This window comes from Cucumis sativus, chromosome 5 (assembly GCF_000004075.3).
Source record: "Cucumis sativus cultivar 9930 chromosome 5, Cucumber_9930_V3, whole genome shotgun sequence".
Classification (NCBI taxonomy): domain Eukaryota; kingdom Viridiplantae; phylum Streptophyta; class Magnoliopsida; order Cucurbitales; family Cucurbitaceae; genus Cucumis; species Cucumis sativus.
The window spans coordinates 6126531-6143083 of record NC_026659.2 but is presented as its reverse complement, the minus strand read 5'-3'; the positions used below and the strand labels follow the sequence as shown (position 1 = coordinate 6143083).

General features: G+C 34.8%; 1 protein-coding gene across 2 annotated transcripts in view; it reads left to right on the top strand.

Annotated features, from left to right (window-relative positions):
- The window catches only part of LOC101222904 (anaphase-promoting complex subunit 1), a 30988-nt gene that overhangs the window by 2906 nt on the left and 11529 nt on the right, over window positions 1-16553 (top strand). For both annotated transcript variants that reach the window (XM_011656698.2, XM_031885337.1), the window contains exons 6-28: window positions 89-249; window positions 561-748; window positions 843-912; window positions 3644-3811; window positions 3912-4402; window positions 5975-6434; window positions 7067-7405; window positions 8032-8115; window positions 9142-9234; window positions 9328-9387; window positions 10189-10287; window positions 11195-11335; window positions 13520-13600; window positions 13828-13899; window positions 14054-14125; window positions 14736-14829; window positions 14907-14989; window positions 15107-15157; window positions 15287-15364; window positions 15475-15596; window positions 15682-15842; window positions 16223-16299; window positions 16370-16483. In XM_011656698.2, the coding sequence (XP_011655000.1) occupies window positions 89-249; window positions 561-748; window positions 843-912; window positions 3644-3811; window positions 3912-4402; window positions 5975-6434; window positions 7067-7405; window positions 8032-8115; window positions 9142-9234; window positions 9328-9387; window positions 10189-10287; window positions 11195-11335; window positions 13520-13600; window positions 13828-13899; window positions 14054-14125; window positions 14736-14829; window positions 14907-14989; window positions 15107-15157; window positions 15287-15364; window positions 15475-15596; window positions 15682-15842; window positions 16223-16299; window positions 16370-16483 (3359 nt within the window). The remainder of the gene's footprint in view (window positions 1-88; window positions 250-560; window positions 749-842; window positions 913-3643; window positions 3812-3911; window positions 4403-5974; window positions 6435-7066; window positions 7406-8031; window positions 8116-9141; window positions 9235-9327; window positions 9388-10188; window positions 10288-11194; window positions 11336-13519; window positions 13601-13827; window positions 13900-14053; window positions 14126-14735; window positions 14830-14906; window positions 14990-15106; window positions 15158-15286; window positions 15365-15474; window positions 15597-15681; window positions 15843-16222; window positions 16300-16369; window positions 16484-16553) is intronic.

Here is a 16553-nt window from a genome sequence, read left to right as displayed (position 1 = left end):
TATTCCTTCCACATTTATAATAGAGGTTTATTAGTCTCACAGTATATCTGCGCTTTTGTATACCATTATGTTGCCATCTTATGTGTAGGAAAAATGCAACACTCTGTATGGGTTGCTCATTACATGAATTCTAACCACATAATGGAAAATACTAGCTTACCAGATGCAGTCCCTGATGGTGTATTGCCAAAATATTTATCTTTCCAAAGAATATGGCAAGGGAAGGGTGCCCAGACTGCTGCTTGTAAGGTACTATTTTCCATGTACATACATACATATGTGTTAGAAATAGTGGGCTTAGGTCATATTGAGACCCAAGGGAAGTTGTCTAATTTACTTTGCCCTAATTTTTATTCTTTAATGAGGCTCGTGTTGCCTATAAATATTCTCCCCTTTGTACCTTTATTATTATCAGAAAATGATAAGAAACATCTATACCGTGGTTTTTCCCTTTGTACTCGGGTTTCCACGCAGACCATGTTATTTCGTCTTTACTTTCAATAATATATATTTTAAATTGTCCCTTCTTCCGTTGACTTTTTGTGCAAATTATTAACTAGGTCTTTTTAGCGACCGACGATGATGCTTCTCCTATTATATGTTTTCTTCATAAAGAACAAAAGAAATTGTTTTGTATAAGGCTTCAAAGTGCTGAAATAAATAATGAGATTCTCTTTGACGTTAAACCTGACATGAGTTGGAGCATATCGGCAGTTGCAGCTGCATCTGTGCGTGTAACACGTCCAAGGTAGAGTAATTACTCTTTTTTGTTTATTTTTCCTGTAACAATTGGCATTGTCACTATGTGAAGATAAGCTTCATCTAGTTTCTTCCCTTTTCAGAGTTATGGTGGGCCTTCTACCTTATTCAGACATCATAGCTTTGGCCCCAGACAGTACTCTTTTTCTCTATGTAAGTTCTACTAGTGCTTATGATACTCAATGGATGGGACCCTTTTCTCCTCCTCTCTCCTTTCTGTTACCTCCTTTTATTTAGTTGAAGCAATGTTTTCGATTATTTAATTGTCTCTACTTGCATCTACCATGTTTTCCTTAATAACATTTTTAGGAAAATTTCTTCCTTCATCCCTACTAATGCTATGTTGTATGTGCCAAGCCTTCCTTTTTGGTTAGGATCTCTCCATTGCTAAGGTGGAAGCATATTTTTCTTTCCTTTGATGAAAGGAAGGCCATCAACCATCACCACCACCGCGCATGTTCATTTTTTTTTTGAGACTAAGGACAGCCTATTAGAAAATGGGTAGACAAGAGATGTTGAAAATTTCTTCTAGCTAAGATGAGCATCATAAATTTTTGGGTGGGCTGTAAGTTAGAGGCAGGAATGTCATTGTAGTGAGTGTTGGTGATATATAATTAAATTTTCCTTCAACCACTAGCTTAAGCTTTTGGGTGAATTGGTGATTTAATAGTGAGCACATCTTAAATTGTTTAGACATTGATGGAATCGAAGTGGCAGATCTTGAACTTTAAGTTTATGTGCCAAGACTTCCTTTTTGGTTAGGATCTCTCCATTGCTAAGGTGGAAGCATATTTTTCTTTCCTTTGATGAAAGGAAGGCCATCAACCATCACCACCACCACGCATGTTCATTTTTTTTTTGAGACTAAGGACAGCCTATTGGAAAATGGGTAGGCAAGAGATGTTGAAAATTTCTTCTAGCTAAGATGAGCATCATAAATTTTTGGGTGGGCTTTTAGAGGCAGGAATGTCATTGTATTGAGCACATTTTAAATTGTTTAGACATTGACAGAATCGAAGTGGCAGATCTTGAACTTTAAGTAGGGGGGCTTAAATTCGTATCTATGAACATAATTTCAAACACATGATATATATTGGATCCAAAACTTCAGGCACAACTTTGTGTAAAGATAATTATGAATGCATAAATTTATGATGATATTAATTTCTAGTCTTTATTGATTAAAATACCATTTTGTTTCATGTACTTTGGATTTTATTCCATTTCAGTTTCTGTATTTTCAAATGTCCGTATACTTATATTAAAATCTTAAAACTGTACTGATTGTTAGTTTAATATTGAACTTTTTCATAAAAAAGTTTAATTTCTATTAGCATTCCCTTTATAAGTTTTGGAAATATACAACAATGTATTTTTCTAATGAAATTATTATTATTATTTTATGTATTTTCTTGCATGAACATTACTATTGTTATTATTATTTAACTAATTTCAATAAAAATTAACTTTGAAGTATTAAATGTTAAAATTGATGGAAACCACAGACACTAAAATGGATTGAAACCCAAAGTATAGGGACAAAAATGGCATTTTAACCTTCTTTATAATAGTTTTTTTAGGACATTTTGGTATTAGTTTGTTAACTGTAATTTTTGATTGGCTTTTCTACATATATATGAAAAAAAGATAATGTATCTTAGAATAATAAGTACATTTTCTTTTCTGTTTATTTACCTAATAGTTTCTTCCTTAAAATAGCTGAAAAGAAATTAAAATATTTCTTTGTTTTGGTTTTCATTTATATTTGATATAAAGAACAAAACCAATTTATATTTTGGTTTTAGTTTGTTAACTGTAATTTAAATGAAAAAATCATAGCTTATAGCACTATATATTTGCTATTTTCAGTACAAAATATAATATTATTTGCTAATGTCTCATACTTTTAGAGAGTTCAATTTTAAAAAAATGGGACACACAAAATGAAATTCAAAATTACTTATTTTAAATAAAAAGGATATTTTGAAATAAATAAGAAACAACCAATTATTTTATAAAGTATGATAACTAATAGAGGAAAATATTATCCCAATTTAGATGAATTCTCTGTAGCTAAAGTCATTGATATCTAGTCTCTCCCTCATTAACGAGGGGAGAGTTGTTGATGTGAAACAGAAAGAAACGTCTGGAGGGCTGGGGCTGTGTTAGACTTTTATGGGACAAAGAAGAAACTGCAAAAGGCACATCCTCGGGCTTGAACTTGGGACTTCAGTGGTATCAAAATAAGGGAAAGAGTGATTTGGCCGATTAAGTGGAATGAGAACTTATCTTGAAAAAAAAAAAAATTCACTCATAGTGAACCTTTTAATGCACTTTAATCGTTTAGAAGTAGTCTTCCCTCCTGGTTCCCCCTTTCATGTTGATGAATGAGTAGGTGATTCCCTCAGATTTATGGGGATTGAGTTAGATGTTGCAATCACTTCGTGTTGAAATTTTGATTCTGTTAATGCTAATTATTTCTTCTTAAACTAAAAAAAGGGTTTGGTATTCTGTTTTTTCAAAATTTAAAACCTTTTGTCAACAATAATGTGAGTTTTACATAAAAGCTAAATGGAGAGATGATCATCCTTGTATTGAAGTACTTGTTTTTCTTAACAAGAAATTTTCTGGCAACAGAAAATAGTAAAATACTTTTTCATGTATTGTTTTTTCCCTCAAATTTATCTTAGCTTCTGATAATCTTTTGCCCATCCCATCTTTCTATTTTCTCTTTGTGGATCTCTTTCTCTCTGGAAATGGAAACAAGACTTTTTCATTGAATTAATGAAATAAGTTTATCTTCTTTTCGTGAATTTCTCATTTTTTTGTGGGTTAAAGTTTGTATTGAAGTGAAGCTCAAACCAAATATGTTGGGAATATGCAGTCAGGTAAGCAATGCTTGTGCCGTTACACGCTGCCTTCTCTGTGCAAAGGACTGTTAACACACATGTCAGAGCTTCCTGATACAGCATCTATTTCCCACGAGTCCAAAATAATTGGATTGACTGATGCTGTTGAGGAGCGTATCAACGTAATAACAAACAATGGTCAGGTAGGCTGCTATGTTTTCAATCGTTCATATTCTTATCATCTCCTTATCCCATTTCTTTGGGGACTTTGTGACTTTAGAAATCTATATTTCTGTTTTCCAGATATTTAGGTGTTCATTACGCAGAAGTCCTCTGTCTTTGTTGGTCAGTGATTGCATTACAGCGTTGGCCGAGGGACTTACTACTTCCCTTTACAACCATTTTTTTAGTCTTCTTTGGGAAGATGGAGAATCTTACAGTTCAGCAGGGGGCAGCTCTATTTTAACCACAGAATGGGACTCCTTTAGCAGTGTTATTATGCAAATATGCAATAAGTATAATGGTCTTCAGAAAGATCTTTCAAATTTGAAGCCACGCACATCATGGGAGTTTCTTGTGAGCAGCAAATTTCACAAGAATTTTAGGGAGCGCAATTTGATTGATGGGACATGGCATGAAACATTAAGTGATACACACAAATTGGAGCCTTGTTACAAAACTCTAGACACTACTCAGAGTTCAGAAAAGTCATTTTACTCTCAGTTATTGGCAGATAGTCTTGATTGTTTGCATGCAGTGTATGAGAATTTGAAACTGGAGAAGCTTCGCAAACGGTAACTCTTTTCTTGGGTGAATGTTGCTTCTTTTTTGACTTCTTCTCGGTCTATTTGGGCTTTTCTTTAATTTAATATTTAAATAACCTGCTATCCAGTTAATGAGAGGGAGTCACTCCCGCAAAGTTTTATTCATACTTTCTGGTGCATGAATTGCAGCTTCTCGTTTCAAAATTATAAACACAAAACCCTAGATTTTGTCATTTGTGTGATTTCTTAGGACCTGTTTGGTAGAGAATCTGAAAACAGAAATTTGAAAACAAGGGACTCAATGAGAACAAAGTTGTATTTTATGTTTTCAAATGTGTGTTTAGTGGCAGATTCAAAATTTGGATTCTGGTTTTAAAAAAATGTTTAAATATGTTTCATACTGTATATTTATAAATCATAAAACTAGTCTTACTTATCCACTAAGATTTAGTTGACAATAAGCTATTATCAATTTATTACGAATATAATATGTTTAAAAATTTGTCTGGAGAAAGAGTTTATCTTTTAGTTTGATAAAACCTCATATATAGGCTTTATGATTTGACAATCTTTATAATGGGACCTACTAGCGAGACTATTTTCTATGATTTTACCAAACCAAAAGGACTAAATTCTATTTCTAAACCATAGAGACTAAACTTTATCCTTTTAAAACTAGGGACCAAATTTGTAATTTAAACTACAAGTTTATATAATTATTATTTTGTTTTATTATATAATTTATAATACATATTATTTTAAAAAAATGAATTAGTTTATTCCATGACATATTGTATTTTTAAATGTTTTTATATGTATTTAATATAATTTTTCTTTTTAAAATGTAAATTCAAATTCTGGATACAATGAAAACATAAAAAATTATTTTTAGAATTTGCAATGTTTGGATCAAAGAATCCGAAAACAGTTTTCAGAAACAGAATTCAGATTGTCTGCCAAACGCATATCCGCTGAACACAGTGAATTTGAAAATATCAGAGAGAATTCAAATTCTCTTACCAAACATGCTCTTAGTCTTTCATATGAGAAATGAAGCTTTTATTGATAACAATAAAAATAACTACAAGGAGGATTCAAAAGACCACGGGCCGCTTATCTAGAATTAAGATTTCTGTGAGTTTTTTTTGTTTGAAATGGAGACAAACTTCTTTATTAATGATAGAACTCAAAGTACAAGAGAATTAAGATTTCCATGAGTTTTCTTTGACAACCAAATGTTTTAGGGTTATGTAGTTGTCCTATGAGATTAGTTGAGGTGTGTGTGCAATTTGGCTTAACCTTGACCACTCTTGATATTCAATTAAAAGTGAAAAAGTTCGATGTTTGTTATTAATAACCTGAATTAATTGCCTATTTTATTCATGTCGAAGATGGTGGGTGTCTTCTTTGATATGCACATAAAACAATTTTTTTTTTGCATCCAGACAATTCATCATTCTTGCACCATCAAATGAAGTTAGGGTTTTGTTCTTTTAGAGAATTCCAGTAGTAGTTTTATTGGGACCTTTTATATGCATGAGTCAAAATCTTTTTAGTTCCATGCATTTGTTCTACATTCTTACCTAATTATTTCTTTCCTAGGGATTTGGAACTTCTGTCTACTTTGTTATGTGATATCTCATGGTTTCTCGGTCAGCAAAGCTATTTGGATCATTACATTCGCGATTTCCCTTGCCTTGCTAAACAAGTTGGAGGCTGCATATTCACAAATTCTCAGAAAAAGCCTCCTAGTTTATTCAGATGGCTGGAAAATTGTTTGCTACATGGTCATGGTTCTGCTAAGTTAATTGACCTGCCACCTTTAATTCTCAATGAGGAAAGTTCTGTGGTAAGGTGGGCAAGGAAGATAGTCGTGTTCTATAGTTTGCTAGCTGGTTCAAAGCAGACAGGGAAGAAACTTTCTACTGGTGTTTATTGTAACATTGCAAGGGGATCACATAGCACAAATGAGGAACTTGTGGTTCTAGCAATGGTTGGGGAGGCATTTGGGCAGCAGCAGCTGGACCTATTACCTTCCGGTGTATCTCTTCCCTTGAGACATGTAAGTTCTTCAATAGGTGCAGCTTCCTTGCTTGAGATTTTCTTACCGCTGTTTTATAGAAATTTTTGCATTTAATTGCTTCGGTTTCAACGTGTTTGGCCTCCTGTAATACAAACTTATGTTAGTAGGGGTAGTAGGGGAAATTCACCCACTTAATGGATATTGTTGTTTTGTGGTCTTAGGTTGATGAGTGAGTTAATATATAAATGTATTTTGTGTATTGTTAGGGATACTTTTGGTTTTAGCCAAGCTGAATGAGAGAACCACTCTCTTGGAATGTGGAGTGATATTGTAACACCCCTTAACTAATATCAGTATACAATCCTCTAGTTGAGGTCTTTACACAATGATGCAGTGAATGCATATTGTATTAATCGAAATGGCATGTAGTGCTGTCAATAGGGTTTTAACTTTTGTCATGTATGCACATATTTATTCTAGGTAACAAATGAAAGATGAATTTCTTTTGGCATTACTTTTTAAAAATGTTTTTAAGTTATTTAGTATAGTGTGAACCCTATATCCTCTTGTCTCTATTGAAAAGAATCGAGTTCTGTCCCCAATTGGTTCTTTTATTCTCTTCTATCACAATATTTTACTTATCCAAAATTTTTTGCTTTTAAATTTCACAGGCATTGGATAAGTGCCGAGAATCTCCCCCAAATGATTGGCCTGCATCTGCTTATGCACTTCTTGGTCGGGAAGATTTGGCCATGTCCAGTTTGGCATCTTCTTGCAAACATAAGGAATTTGAAACACAAACAAATATGAATTTAATTTCTATGTCCACTCCATACATGCTGCATCTGCATCCCGTAACAATTCCTTCAGCAGTCTGTGATACAACAGGATTGGATGCGGGCAAGATTGAGGATGCAGATTCTATTGAAGGATCTACAACCGATGGAATGGAGCATATTTTTAACTCTAGCACGCAGTTGCAATATGGTCGGGACCTAAGATTAAATGAGGTATGTGTTTTGGTTTCTGATGTTGTATGCATTGTGTATATATTTGATAAGAAACTAGGAGTTGTATTTGTATTGATGAGGAAAACACTGTAAAGAGATGAAACTTATATAAGAGCTCCCCAATTCGTTAGAAGCAAAGTAAAAGGATAATTACAATTTACAAAATGATTTTGATATGAGAGCCACCGCAGAGTGGTAAAGTAGTTAACATCTTCCCTAAGTTGACCAAAGGAGTGCTCTATGCCACACAAAACCAATGCCTTTTTGTTTTTTTGAGCCAGATAGCCCGACAAATAGCAGCAATCGAAAGGAGCTTCTTTCTAGTCTGAATGAGAAAAAGAGCAGGAGAAGTTCTTGAACAGGGCAGTCTTACTCTATGCTGGACTCAAAGAATATTGAAATCTTCATAGAAGGAAGAACATTTGCTTAGGATTTAGGATCTGATGGCCACTTAATGCCTATTGATGCAATAATGTTTGTGTTATTTTCCTTGAGCTAACATCATTCTTGCATATTTGGTTGCTAACAATTCCATTGACTGGTTGGATTGGATCTTTCTTGGCATTGAAATAATATTCCAATATCATGATCTCTTCTTAGATTTTTATGGCTGTTCTTCCTTCTAGGTTAGAAGACTTCTGTGCTCCGCAAGACCTGTGGCAATTCAGACATCTGTTAACCCTAGTGCTTCTGATCAGGACCTGCAACAGGTAATTTTTTGTTTGACAATTGATCTCTTCTTCTAAATGATAGAACTCTGAATTACCATCATGGGTTGGCCTAGTGGTAAAAAGGGATGTATAGTCTTAATAACTAGCTAAGAGATCATGGGTTCAATCCATGGTGGCCACCTAGTTAGGAATTAATTTCCTACAAGTTTCCTTGACACCTAAATGTTGTAAGGTTAGGCGGGTTGTTCCGTGAGATTAGTCGAGATGCGCGTAAGTTGACTCGGACACTCACGGATATAAAAAAAAAAGATAGGACTCTGAATTAGGTGTAATGGAAAATGATAATTAAAAAGCTTAAATAATCATTTACTTGATCAGTTGTCTTTCGCTAAAGTTTTAAGCTCTACTTGTCTAGGTCTCATGGGTTAAAATTCAAATATAAAATTTTTACCTTTACATAATGACGAATTCAAGTATAAAATTAATCATCATGGCGCAGTCTAAGAGGTTACTCATAATGATGAATATATATGTGTATGTGTGATTTCAATGCTTGAATTTACAATTGTGTACTCATAACGATGAATTAGTTTCATGGTGTCAAAACCTTGTCTAAGATTTTTCTAGGCAGTTCAGGTTTTCTCTTATAAATGAGGCTAGGGTTTTAATGTTGGGTTATGTCTTTTAGCCTTGAAGGATCAACTGTGGGGATATATCATAACTAAGGAACACAGCTTTAGAAACTCAATGGGGAATTTCAAGCATTTTTTCTCTATTAGCTTCCCTTGTCATGATCAGAGAGTTATTTATCTCAGTCAGACTACACTCAGTACAGTGTTTTCTATTGTGCATGGGTCTGTTTTTTGTTATACTGAAATTAAAATCAATCGCCATTTGCTAATCCTTAGTTATACTATTCAGCAGTTAATGATCGCTGAACAACTTGTAAATTCTCTTGCAATTTCTACGTTTACCATGATCGTTTTTGTTTTTTATGCATGCATGATGATGATATCACCATTATACTATTTATAGCCTCATTTTTGTTCTCCTTTGTTTCTAAAGGCTCAGCTTTGGCAACTTGCACAAAGGACGACTTCCCTTCCCTTTGGCCGTGGTGCATTTACCCTTGCAACCATATATACTCTTTTAACAGAGGTTTTCCCTTTTTTCATTATGCATAAGCCTGCTCGGATAGATTTGTTTATTTATGTTGTTTAAGGTGCATAGATCTGTCAAATATTTCTGTAGGCCTTTGTAGTCCCAAAGCTAGTATTGGCAGGGAGGCTGCCTGCACAACAAAATGCAACGGTACGAGTATGATTATCTTGCATCATGTTTTTAGTTTATCTTCTAGTTTATACTTCAGTACGATAGTCATTACTCATAAATTGGAAACTTGCATCTGCTCCATTCAGCGATTTTTCCTTCTAAGAAGAAATATTTTGCGAGAAGGAAATTTCCTCTTTACCTTGTATTTATTTCTACAGGTGTTAGTCCTATGGACATATTTATATTATTTATTTCCCTTTATTGGAATATTTTGTTGTTAGGTGATATAATTAAATTTACCTTCACCCATCAGCTTAAGTTTTTTGGTCAATCAGTAATTTAAGATGGTATCAGAATAGGTTGGTTTAGAAAGTCATGTTCAACCCCCTGCGGTGTTGTTTCCTCCTCAATTAATATTGATTTTCATTTGTTGGGTATTTCACATATTTCAAGTCTACAAGTGAGGAGTATTAGATAATATAGTTAAATTTATCTTTGCTAGATGTTTATATAAATTTGCCTTTTTACCCATTAGCTTAAACTTTTGGAGCCAATCGGTGATTTAAGATAGTTGTAAAGCAGTGTGGTCCAAAATGTCTTGTGTTCAAGCTTTTGCGTTGTTTCCTCTCTCAATTAATATTCATTTTCACTAGTTGGGTTTTTTTCATATTTCGAGCCGATCGCTAGTTATTATATGTCAAATTTGCCGCATTTATCAGTTTAAGCTTTTGGGTCAATGGTGATTTAAGAACCTTCACCCATCAACTTAATCTTAATTGGTGATTTAAGATTTTCAAATATTTTTTTGTCAACATATGGCTCCACCCCTATCCTTTGCAGGTTAATCTGGATCCGAATGTCAGGAATGTAGCAGAAATCAGGATGTGGCCTGAGTTTCACAATGCCGTTGCTGCTGGACTAAGATTGGCCCCTCTCCAGGTTGAAATTAATTCATTTCTTTTCTTTCTTCCATTGTGTCATTGTGTTTCTTATTTTACCTCATTGTGGATACATTACGTGTAACACTTGCTGAGAAATAAGAAATTCATGCCTATTAGGTGATTTCTCTCATTTCCACACCTCCGTTTATAAATTTATACATAGCTGTCCCTTTGTGAGAATATTAAGTGACAATTTCTTATATATGCTTGAAGTGTGTGCATGTTTTTCTATTCAATAGACGATCTTTATGCCAGTTGGCTGGAGTTCCAAAGATTTTTGGCAAATTTAGCTTTCCTATGGTCCGTTTCAATCTCAACAGCAGTAATTTGGGAAAATAAAAAATTTGAAATAAAATATACTTTGGGTGATCAAGAAGGCCCATAGCACATTGGGTAGGGGTGTTCGCCTAAGGTCTGGCCTATATGGCAGAGCTTATGCCAAACTTTGTGGCATTGTGGAACTAAGTTCATGCGACCCTGATTAAATTTGAAATAGAATAATTGTCTGAGAACAAAGAAGAGGGAACAGAGTAAGTTACAACATTACATATTGTTACTCCCCATCCAGTTGAACGATCTTAAAAGAGTTGATGATTGAAGATAGCTTTGATTTTTTTTTTCTCCTCCAAAGTGCTTGGAATGAAATCTTGATTGGCTGATTGTAACAGTGGACATAGGCTATAAGCTAAATTACTTAAAAAGATTGTACAAACTCTTCTTCTTACTCTTTTCCTTGGTCTGTTTTTTTGTAAATTGTGATGTTCATACAAATATATATTTTTTTCCTTGAAAAGTGTTAATAGCAATTTTTCTTATGAAAAGAATTTGAAGTTTCTGGATCAAGTCTTTATTGTATGCTTTGTATACCGTGGACTCCAACAATTCTTCAACATTTTTATTTCCAGGGTAAGATGTCAAGGACGTGGATTATTTATAATAGACCTGAGGAGCCCAATGCTGTTCATGCTGGACTTCTGCTTGCTCTAGGATTACACGGTTATCTGTGTGTTTTAACAATTACTGATATATACCAATACTATGCACCGGTAAGGCATCTTCTGGTTTTTATTTATTTATTTTGTAACGAGAAACTACTGATTGATATGTCCTGTGGTTCATATAATTAAAACCCACTCATGCATTAGTCAAACCAATTATCATCTTGAATTGCTCGATCATGTGTGCACCCCAACTCCATCGTTGTGAGTTAAATGCAGAACATTGTGTTTGGGTAACCAATATATGCGGAGCAACAGATTACAAGAGAGGAATTTCACATGGCCAGAGTTACTTTCCCTTATTGGGTACTGCACAGAAGCTTGGTGTTTGGGATGGGATTTTAATATGACCAAATCAGTGGGAGAGCGATTTCCAGAAGGAAGAATGACGCGCGGCATGAGGAAATTCAACAACTTCATTGATAACTCAAAACTCATTGAAGTTCCTTTATTGAATGGGAAGTTTACATGGTCAAGAGAAGGAAGAACAGCTTCAAGATCCTTGCTGGACAGATTCTTAGTTTCTTTTGACTAGGATAAGGCATTTGCGAACACAAGAGTAAACCGACAAGTTAGGATCTTCTCAGACCACTTCCCAATTTTACTAGAAGCTGGGGCATTCTAATGGGGGCCTCCCCCCTTCAGATTTTGTAACAGTTGGTTGTTAGACAAGCAGTGCTGCCAAATGATTGAAAATTATTTATCCTTGAGCTCTCCGCTAGGATGGATGGGTTTTGCATTATCAAATGAACTCCCGAGCATCAAGGACCAGCTCAAATCTTGGCACTTAGATCACAAAAAGGAATAGATTTGTCAAGAAGAAACCCTATTAAAAGCCATTGCACAAGAAGAAAGCAAATATGATCAACTGGAGACGGCCACAGTGGATCAACTATTATTACTGTCCTACAAAGCAGACGTGCTAGCTCTATATAAAAGGGAGGAAAGAGATTTAATCCAGAAAAGTAAGTTGAATTGGCTGAAATTGGGGGATGAAAATATGAGCTTTTTCATCATTTTCTTGTAGGCAAAGAAAGGAAGACGTCTGATTTCCGAGCTAGTTAATGATCAAGGAATCCCCACTACCTCATTCCCAGAAATCTGATCATGCAGGTACCTTCCCTTCCACTTTTGTCTGGGCTGTAGTTTCAGGGGATCAGAATAAAAAACTCACTACAAAATTCAGCTTGCTGGAAATTAGGACAGCTCTAAAGTCAATGGGAAGAAACAAAGCCCCAGGCCTGGATGGATTCTCAGTAGAGTTCTTTATCAAATTCTAGGATCTTCTCAAATTCTAGGATCTTCTCAAGGATGATATTTTCAAATTATTCAATGTATTATTGTTTTATGAGAATGGAAAACTAAATATGTTTCGTCCTGTCATGGACTGGATTGTGGGCAATGGAAATTGCTGCCTTGTTATCATAGTAAATGCGGATGGGGATTGTATGATTGAATCTCAATTCTTCCAACAATCTTCTTATCCATATACTCTTACAAATACCATGTGCTAAAGCTCTAAATCCTGCTTCTGCACTACTTCTTGCAACCACACTCTTTTCCTTCGCCAAGTACCAAGATTTCCACCAACAAAGGAGCAGTATCCAGAAGTGGATCTTTTATCAGTCATGCTACCTGCCCAATTAGCATCGGTATAAACTTCAACATTGAGATGATCATGTGTTTGAAACAATATGCCTTTTCCTGGAGTGCCTTTCAAATATTCTAGGATTCTATTAACTGTATCAAAGTGAGCTGGTCCAGGAGCATGCATGAACTGACTTACCATACTAACTGCAAAAGCGATGTCGCGACGCGTGTGAGAGATATATATGAGTCTCCACAAGTCTTTGATACTTTTCTCTTTCCTTTATCTCATTCTTGGTTGCAGCTTCACAATTTCAGATTGGAGTTTGTGCTACCTTGCAACCAAGTAAACCTGTCTCTTTTTGCAGATCAAGGATATACTCCCTTTGGTTCACAAGAATGTCACTTTTGGACCTGGCAAACTCCATGCCTACTGCTGTGGCTTTATCTTGTTTTTTCTCCAGATTTATTTTCTCCTAGAGGAGTTACTTTTTCCTTTGATCTTTCTTTTTATATATATCTTGTTTATGTATTGCTGCATGTTGCAACTGAGTACACTGTTGGATAATAATGCCATAATTTCACTTAAATTACCGTTTGTTTTGACCTTGATTGTTATAATTTGCTTTGTCAACTTTTCTTTAGCAACATGAAGCCACAACAGTGGGATTGATGCTTGGCTTGGCTGCCTCTTACAGGGGTACAATGCAACCTTCAATATCTAAGGTGTATGCTTAGTTTCAATCAATGATTCAGATTTTGCTTTAATCTTTTTGTCTGGCTGTCAGTTTTCTTTGCTTCTGCTGAAAGACAATCAAGGCTATAATTTTCATTCTGTAGTTTTAAAAGTAATAACTGCTGAACTACCTGTTTCGATATTCTTCAGTTGCATTAGTTTTTGTACCTATATATACTACTTGACAAAGTATAACATATTACCGTATTTCTGTCAGTCTCTTTACGTTCATATACCTTCACGCCATCCATATTCCTACTCAGAGTTGGAGTTGCCAACACTTCTGCAGGTACACATGTTATTGTCTACAAATATTAACCCACGATTATTGACTGCATCTCTTTCAATGCCATTGTCTAAAGTTTACGTATCTGTTGTACCTTACTTGACAAATGTGGATAGAAATTAGTAGCTTTGACCATGTATTCTCTTTCTTTATCCAGTCAGCAGCTCTAATGTCCTTGGGACTTCTTTACGAAGGATCAGCACATCCACAAACAATGCAGATACTTTTGGTATTTTCTGGGATTTCTTTTAAATACATTATTTCCATTCATTAGTTAGAGAGTGTTGTTTTATTCATTAATAAAAAAGAAAAAAAATTAGTTCTGTTGGTGGGGAGTGTTGGTGATATATAATTAAATTTGCCTTCAACCACAAGCTTAAGCTTTTGGATGAATTGGTGGTTTAATATGGTATCAGAGCAGGTGGTCCAAGGAGGTCCTGTGTTCAAGCCCCTGCATTGTCGTTACCTCCCCAATTAAAATCAATTTCCACTTGTTGGGCCTTTCAGATATTTCAAGCCCACAAGTGAGGGGGAGTGTTGGTGGGGAGTGTTGGTGATATATAATTAAATTTGCCTTCAACCACAAGCTTAAGCTTTTGGATGAATTGGTGGTTTAATAAGTTCCACGTTATGGTGACTTATTTGCCCTGCGGCTTCACGTATCTTTCCTTTTTCCTTCTTTTCTTGTTTTTTTTAAAGGCGAGGTAAGGGTTTTATATGTTATACCTAGTTTGATTTATCTTCTCTTTTTTTAATTATATATATTAGAAATAAAGAAAATCTCAGTGCCTATTTGTTTGTTTGTTTTTCTTTTTACCTGTTCAATATTTATGGTACAGGGAGAAATAGGCCGACGAAGTGGGGGTGATAATGTTCTTGAACGGGAGGGTTATGCTGTTTCAGCAGGCTTTTCCTTGGGTCTTGTTGCACTGGGTATGATTAATTTTCATTATTAGTTGGACAACTGAAGCTGTCATTGCAAAGTACTAATTTTCATCTGTCAATCGAAGGTCGAGGCAAGGATTCAGTTGGTTTTACAGATTCAATAGTTGATCGATTATTCAACTACATTGGTGGAAAAGAAGTTTGTAATGTAGGGTTTCATGCACTTGATCTTTTATTTTGTTATTTGTATTTCTCGTAAACTAAAAAATGTGCAAGGTATTGATTTCATAGTTTATCTGAATTGGGCCCTACCTTATTTTTTTAGCCAGAAATTTCACTTTTCTCTACAGAGGAGCATAACCGTATAATCACACAGGTTGATTCTTATACCCTTTGTTCTCTAAAATTATCTTTCATATACATATTGTCAATGAAGTACTTATGTGAGTAATTACCGGGCAAGCAATATGTAATATATATATATTTTTTTATTTTTCTCATTTAGATGGTGGATGGAACTGTGGTCAATGTTGATGTCACTGCTCCTGGAGCAACAATTGCTCTTGCGCTGATGTTCTTGAAAGTAATTATCCAAAACCAGCTTCTGTTTGCTGATTTGAAACAAGATAGTAAATAATTTTTATTCCTAAGTTGAATTAAAGTTGCTTTCTCCTTTGCTTGTGTATCTGACAGACTGAATCTGTTGCGATTATGTCAAAGCTGTCTATCCCTCAGACAAATTTTGACTTGCAATATGTGAGACCTGACTTTATCATGATTCGTGTCATAGCTAGAAATCTTATCATGTGGAGCAGGTAACAATTTCCAGTGAGATTTGCACCAATCAGATAGCCTATTTCCATCATTAAGATCATATTTTGATGACATGAACTATTATAGGGTTCACCCATCCAGAAATTGGGTCGAATCTCAGATTCCTGAAATTGTTCAGAGTGTTGTCAAGTGCCTCAAGGGTGATGAAAATGATACTGATGAATTGGATGCCGAAGCATTTGTTCAAGCTTATGTCAACATAATAATTGGAGCATGTATTTCTCTTGGTAAGATGTCATTTTTATGGATTTATTATGACGAACAATTTTCACATTTATGTGGACTGTTTAAATCTCACTAAGACTTGTAATATAACTCACATGGAAGTATACATCTGGGGAGCATCGTATAACTGGATGGAACATGCATGTAACTACAAACATGTGTATGCCTTATTTTCTTTTCATCTGCATGTTTATGTTATTCATGTTATTCTGTATTGTTGCTGAATTTTTATGTCAGAGCTTCTTCCAATCGTTCTAGCCTTTTTTAGATCAAATGCATATTCAAGAATTTTAGAATATGACTTCCTACTTTAAATTACTGTGAGACCAGAGCATTTTACATCGGTTAAACTTGAAGTTCATAATGGTTAGTTCTGGGCCAGGTTTGAGGTTTGCTGGTACAAAGAATGGAGACGCTCAGGAGTTGCTTTATAACTATGCTGTCTACTTTCTAAATGAGGTCAGACACAGAACTAGCTGTTGCACCTCTAAGCATTTAATTGTTTTATGACATTTTTCCTGGTGTTTAGATCAAGCCTGTATCCATAGAAAAGGAAAATCCCTTCCCAAAGGGATTGTCTCGCTACATTGATCGAGGCACTTTGGAGACGTGTGTCCATTTAATTGCTCTTTCTTTGTCCGTGGTATGCAGAAGCTTTCTTTGTTTCCAATCCCTTATTTAAAAAGATGTAGAATTTACAATCTCAGCCAATG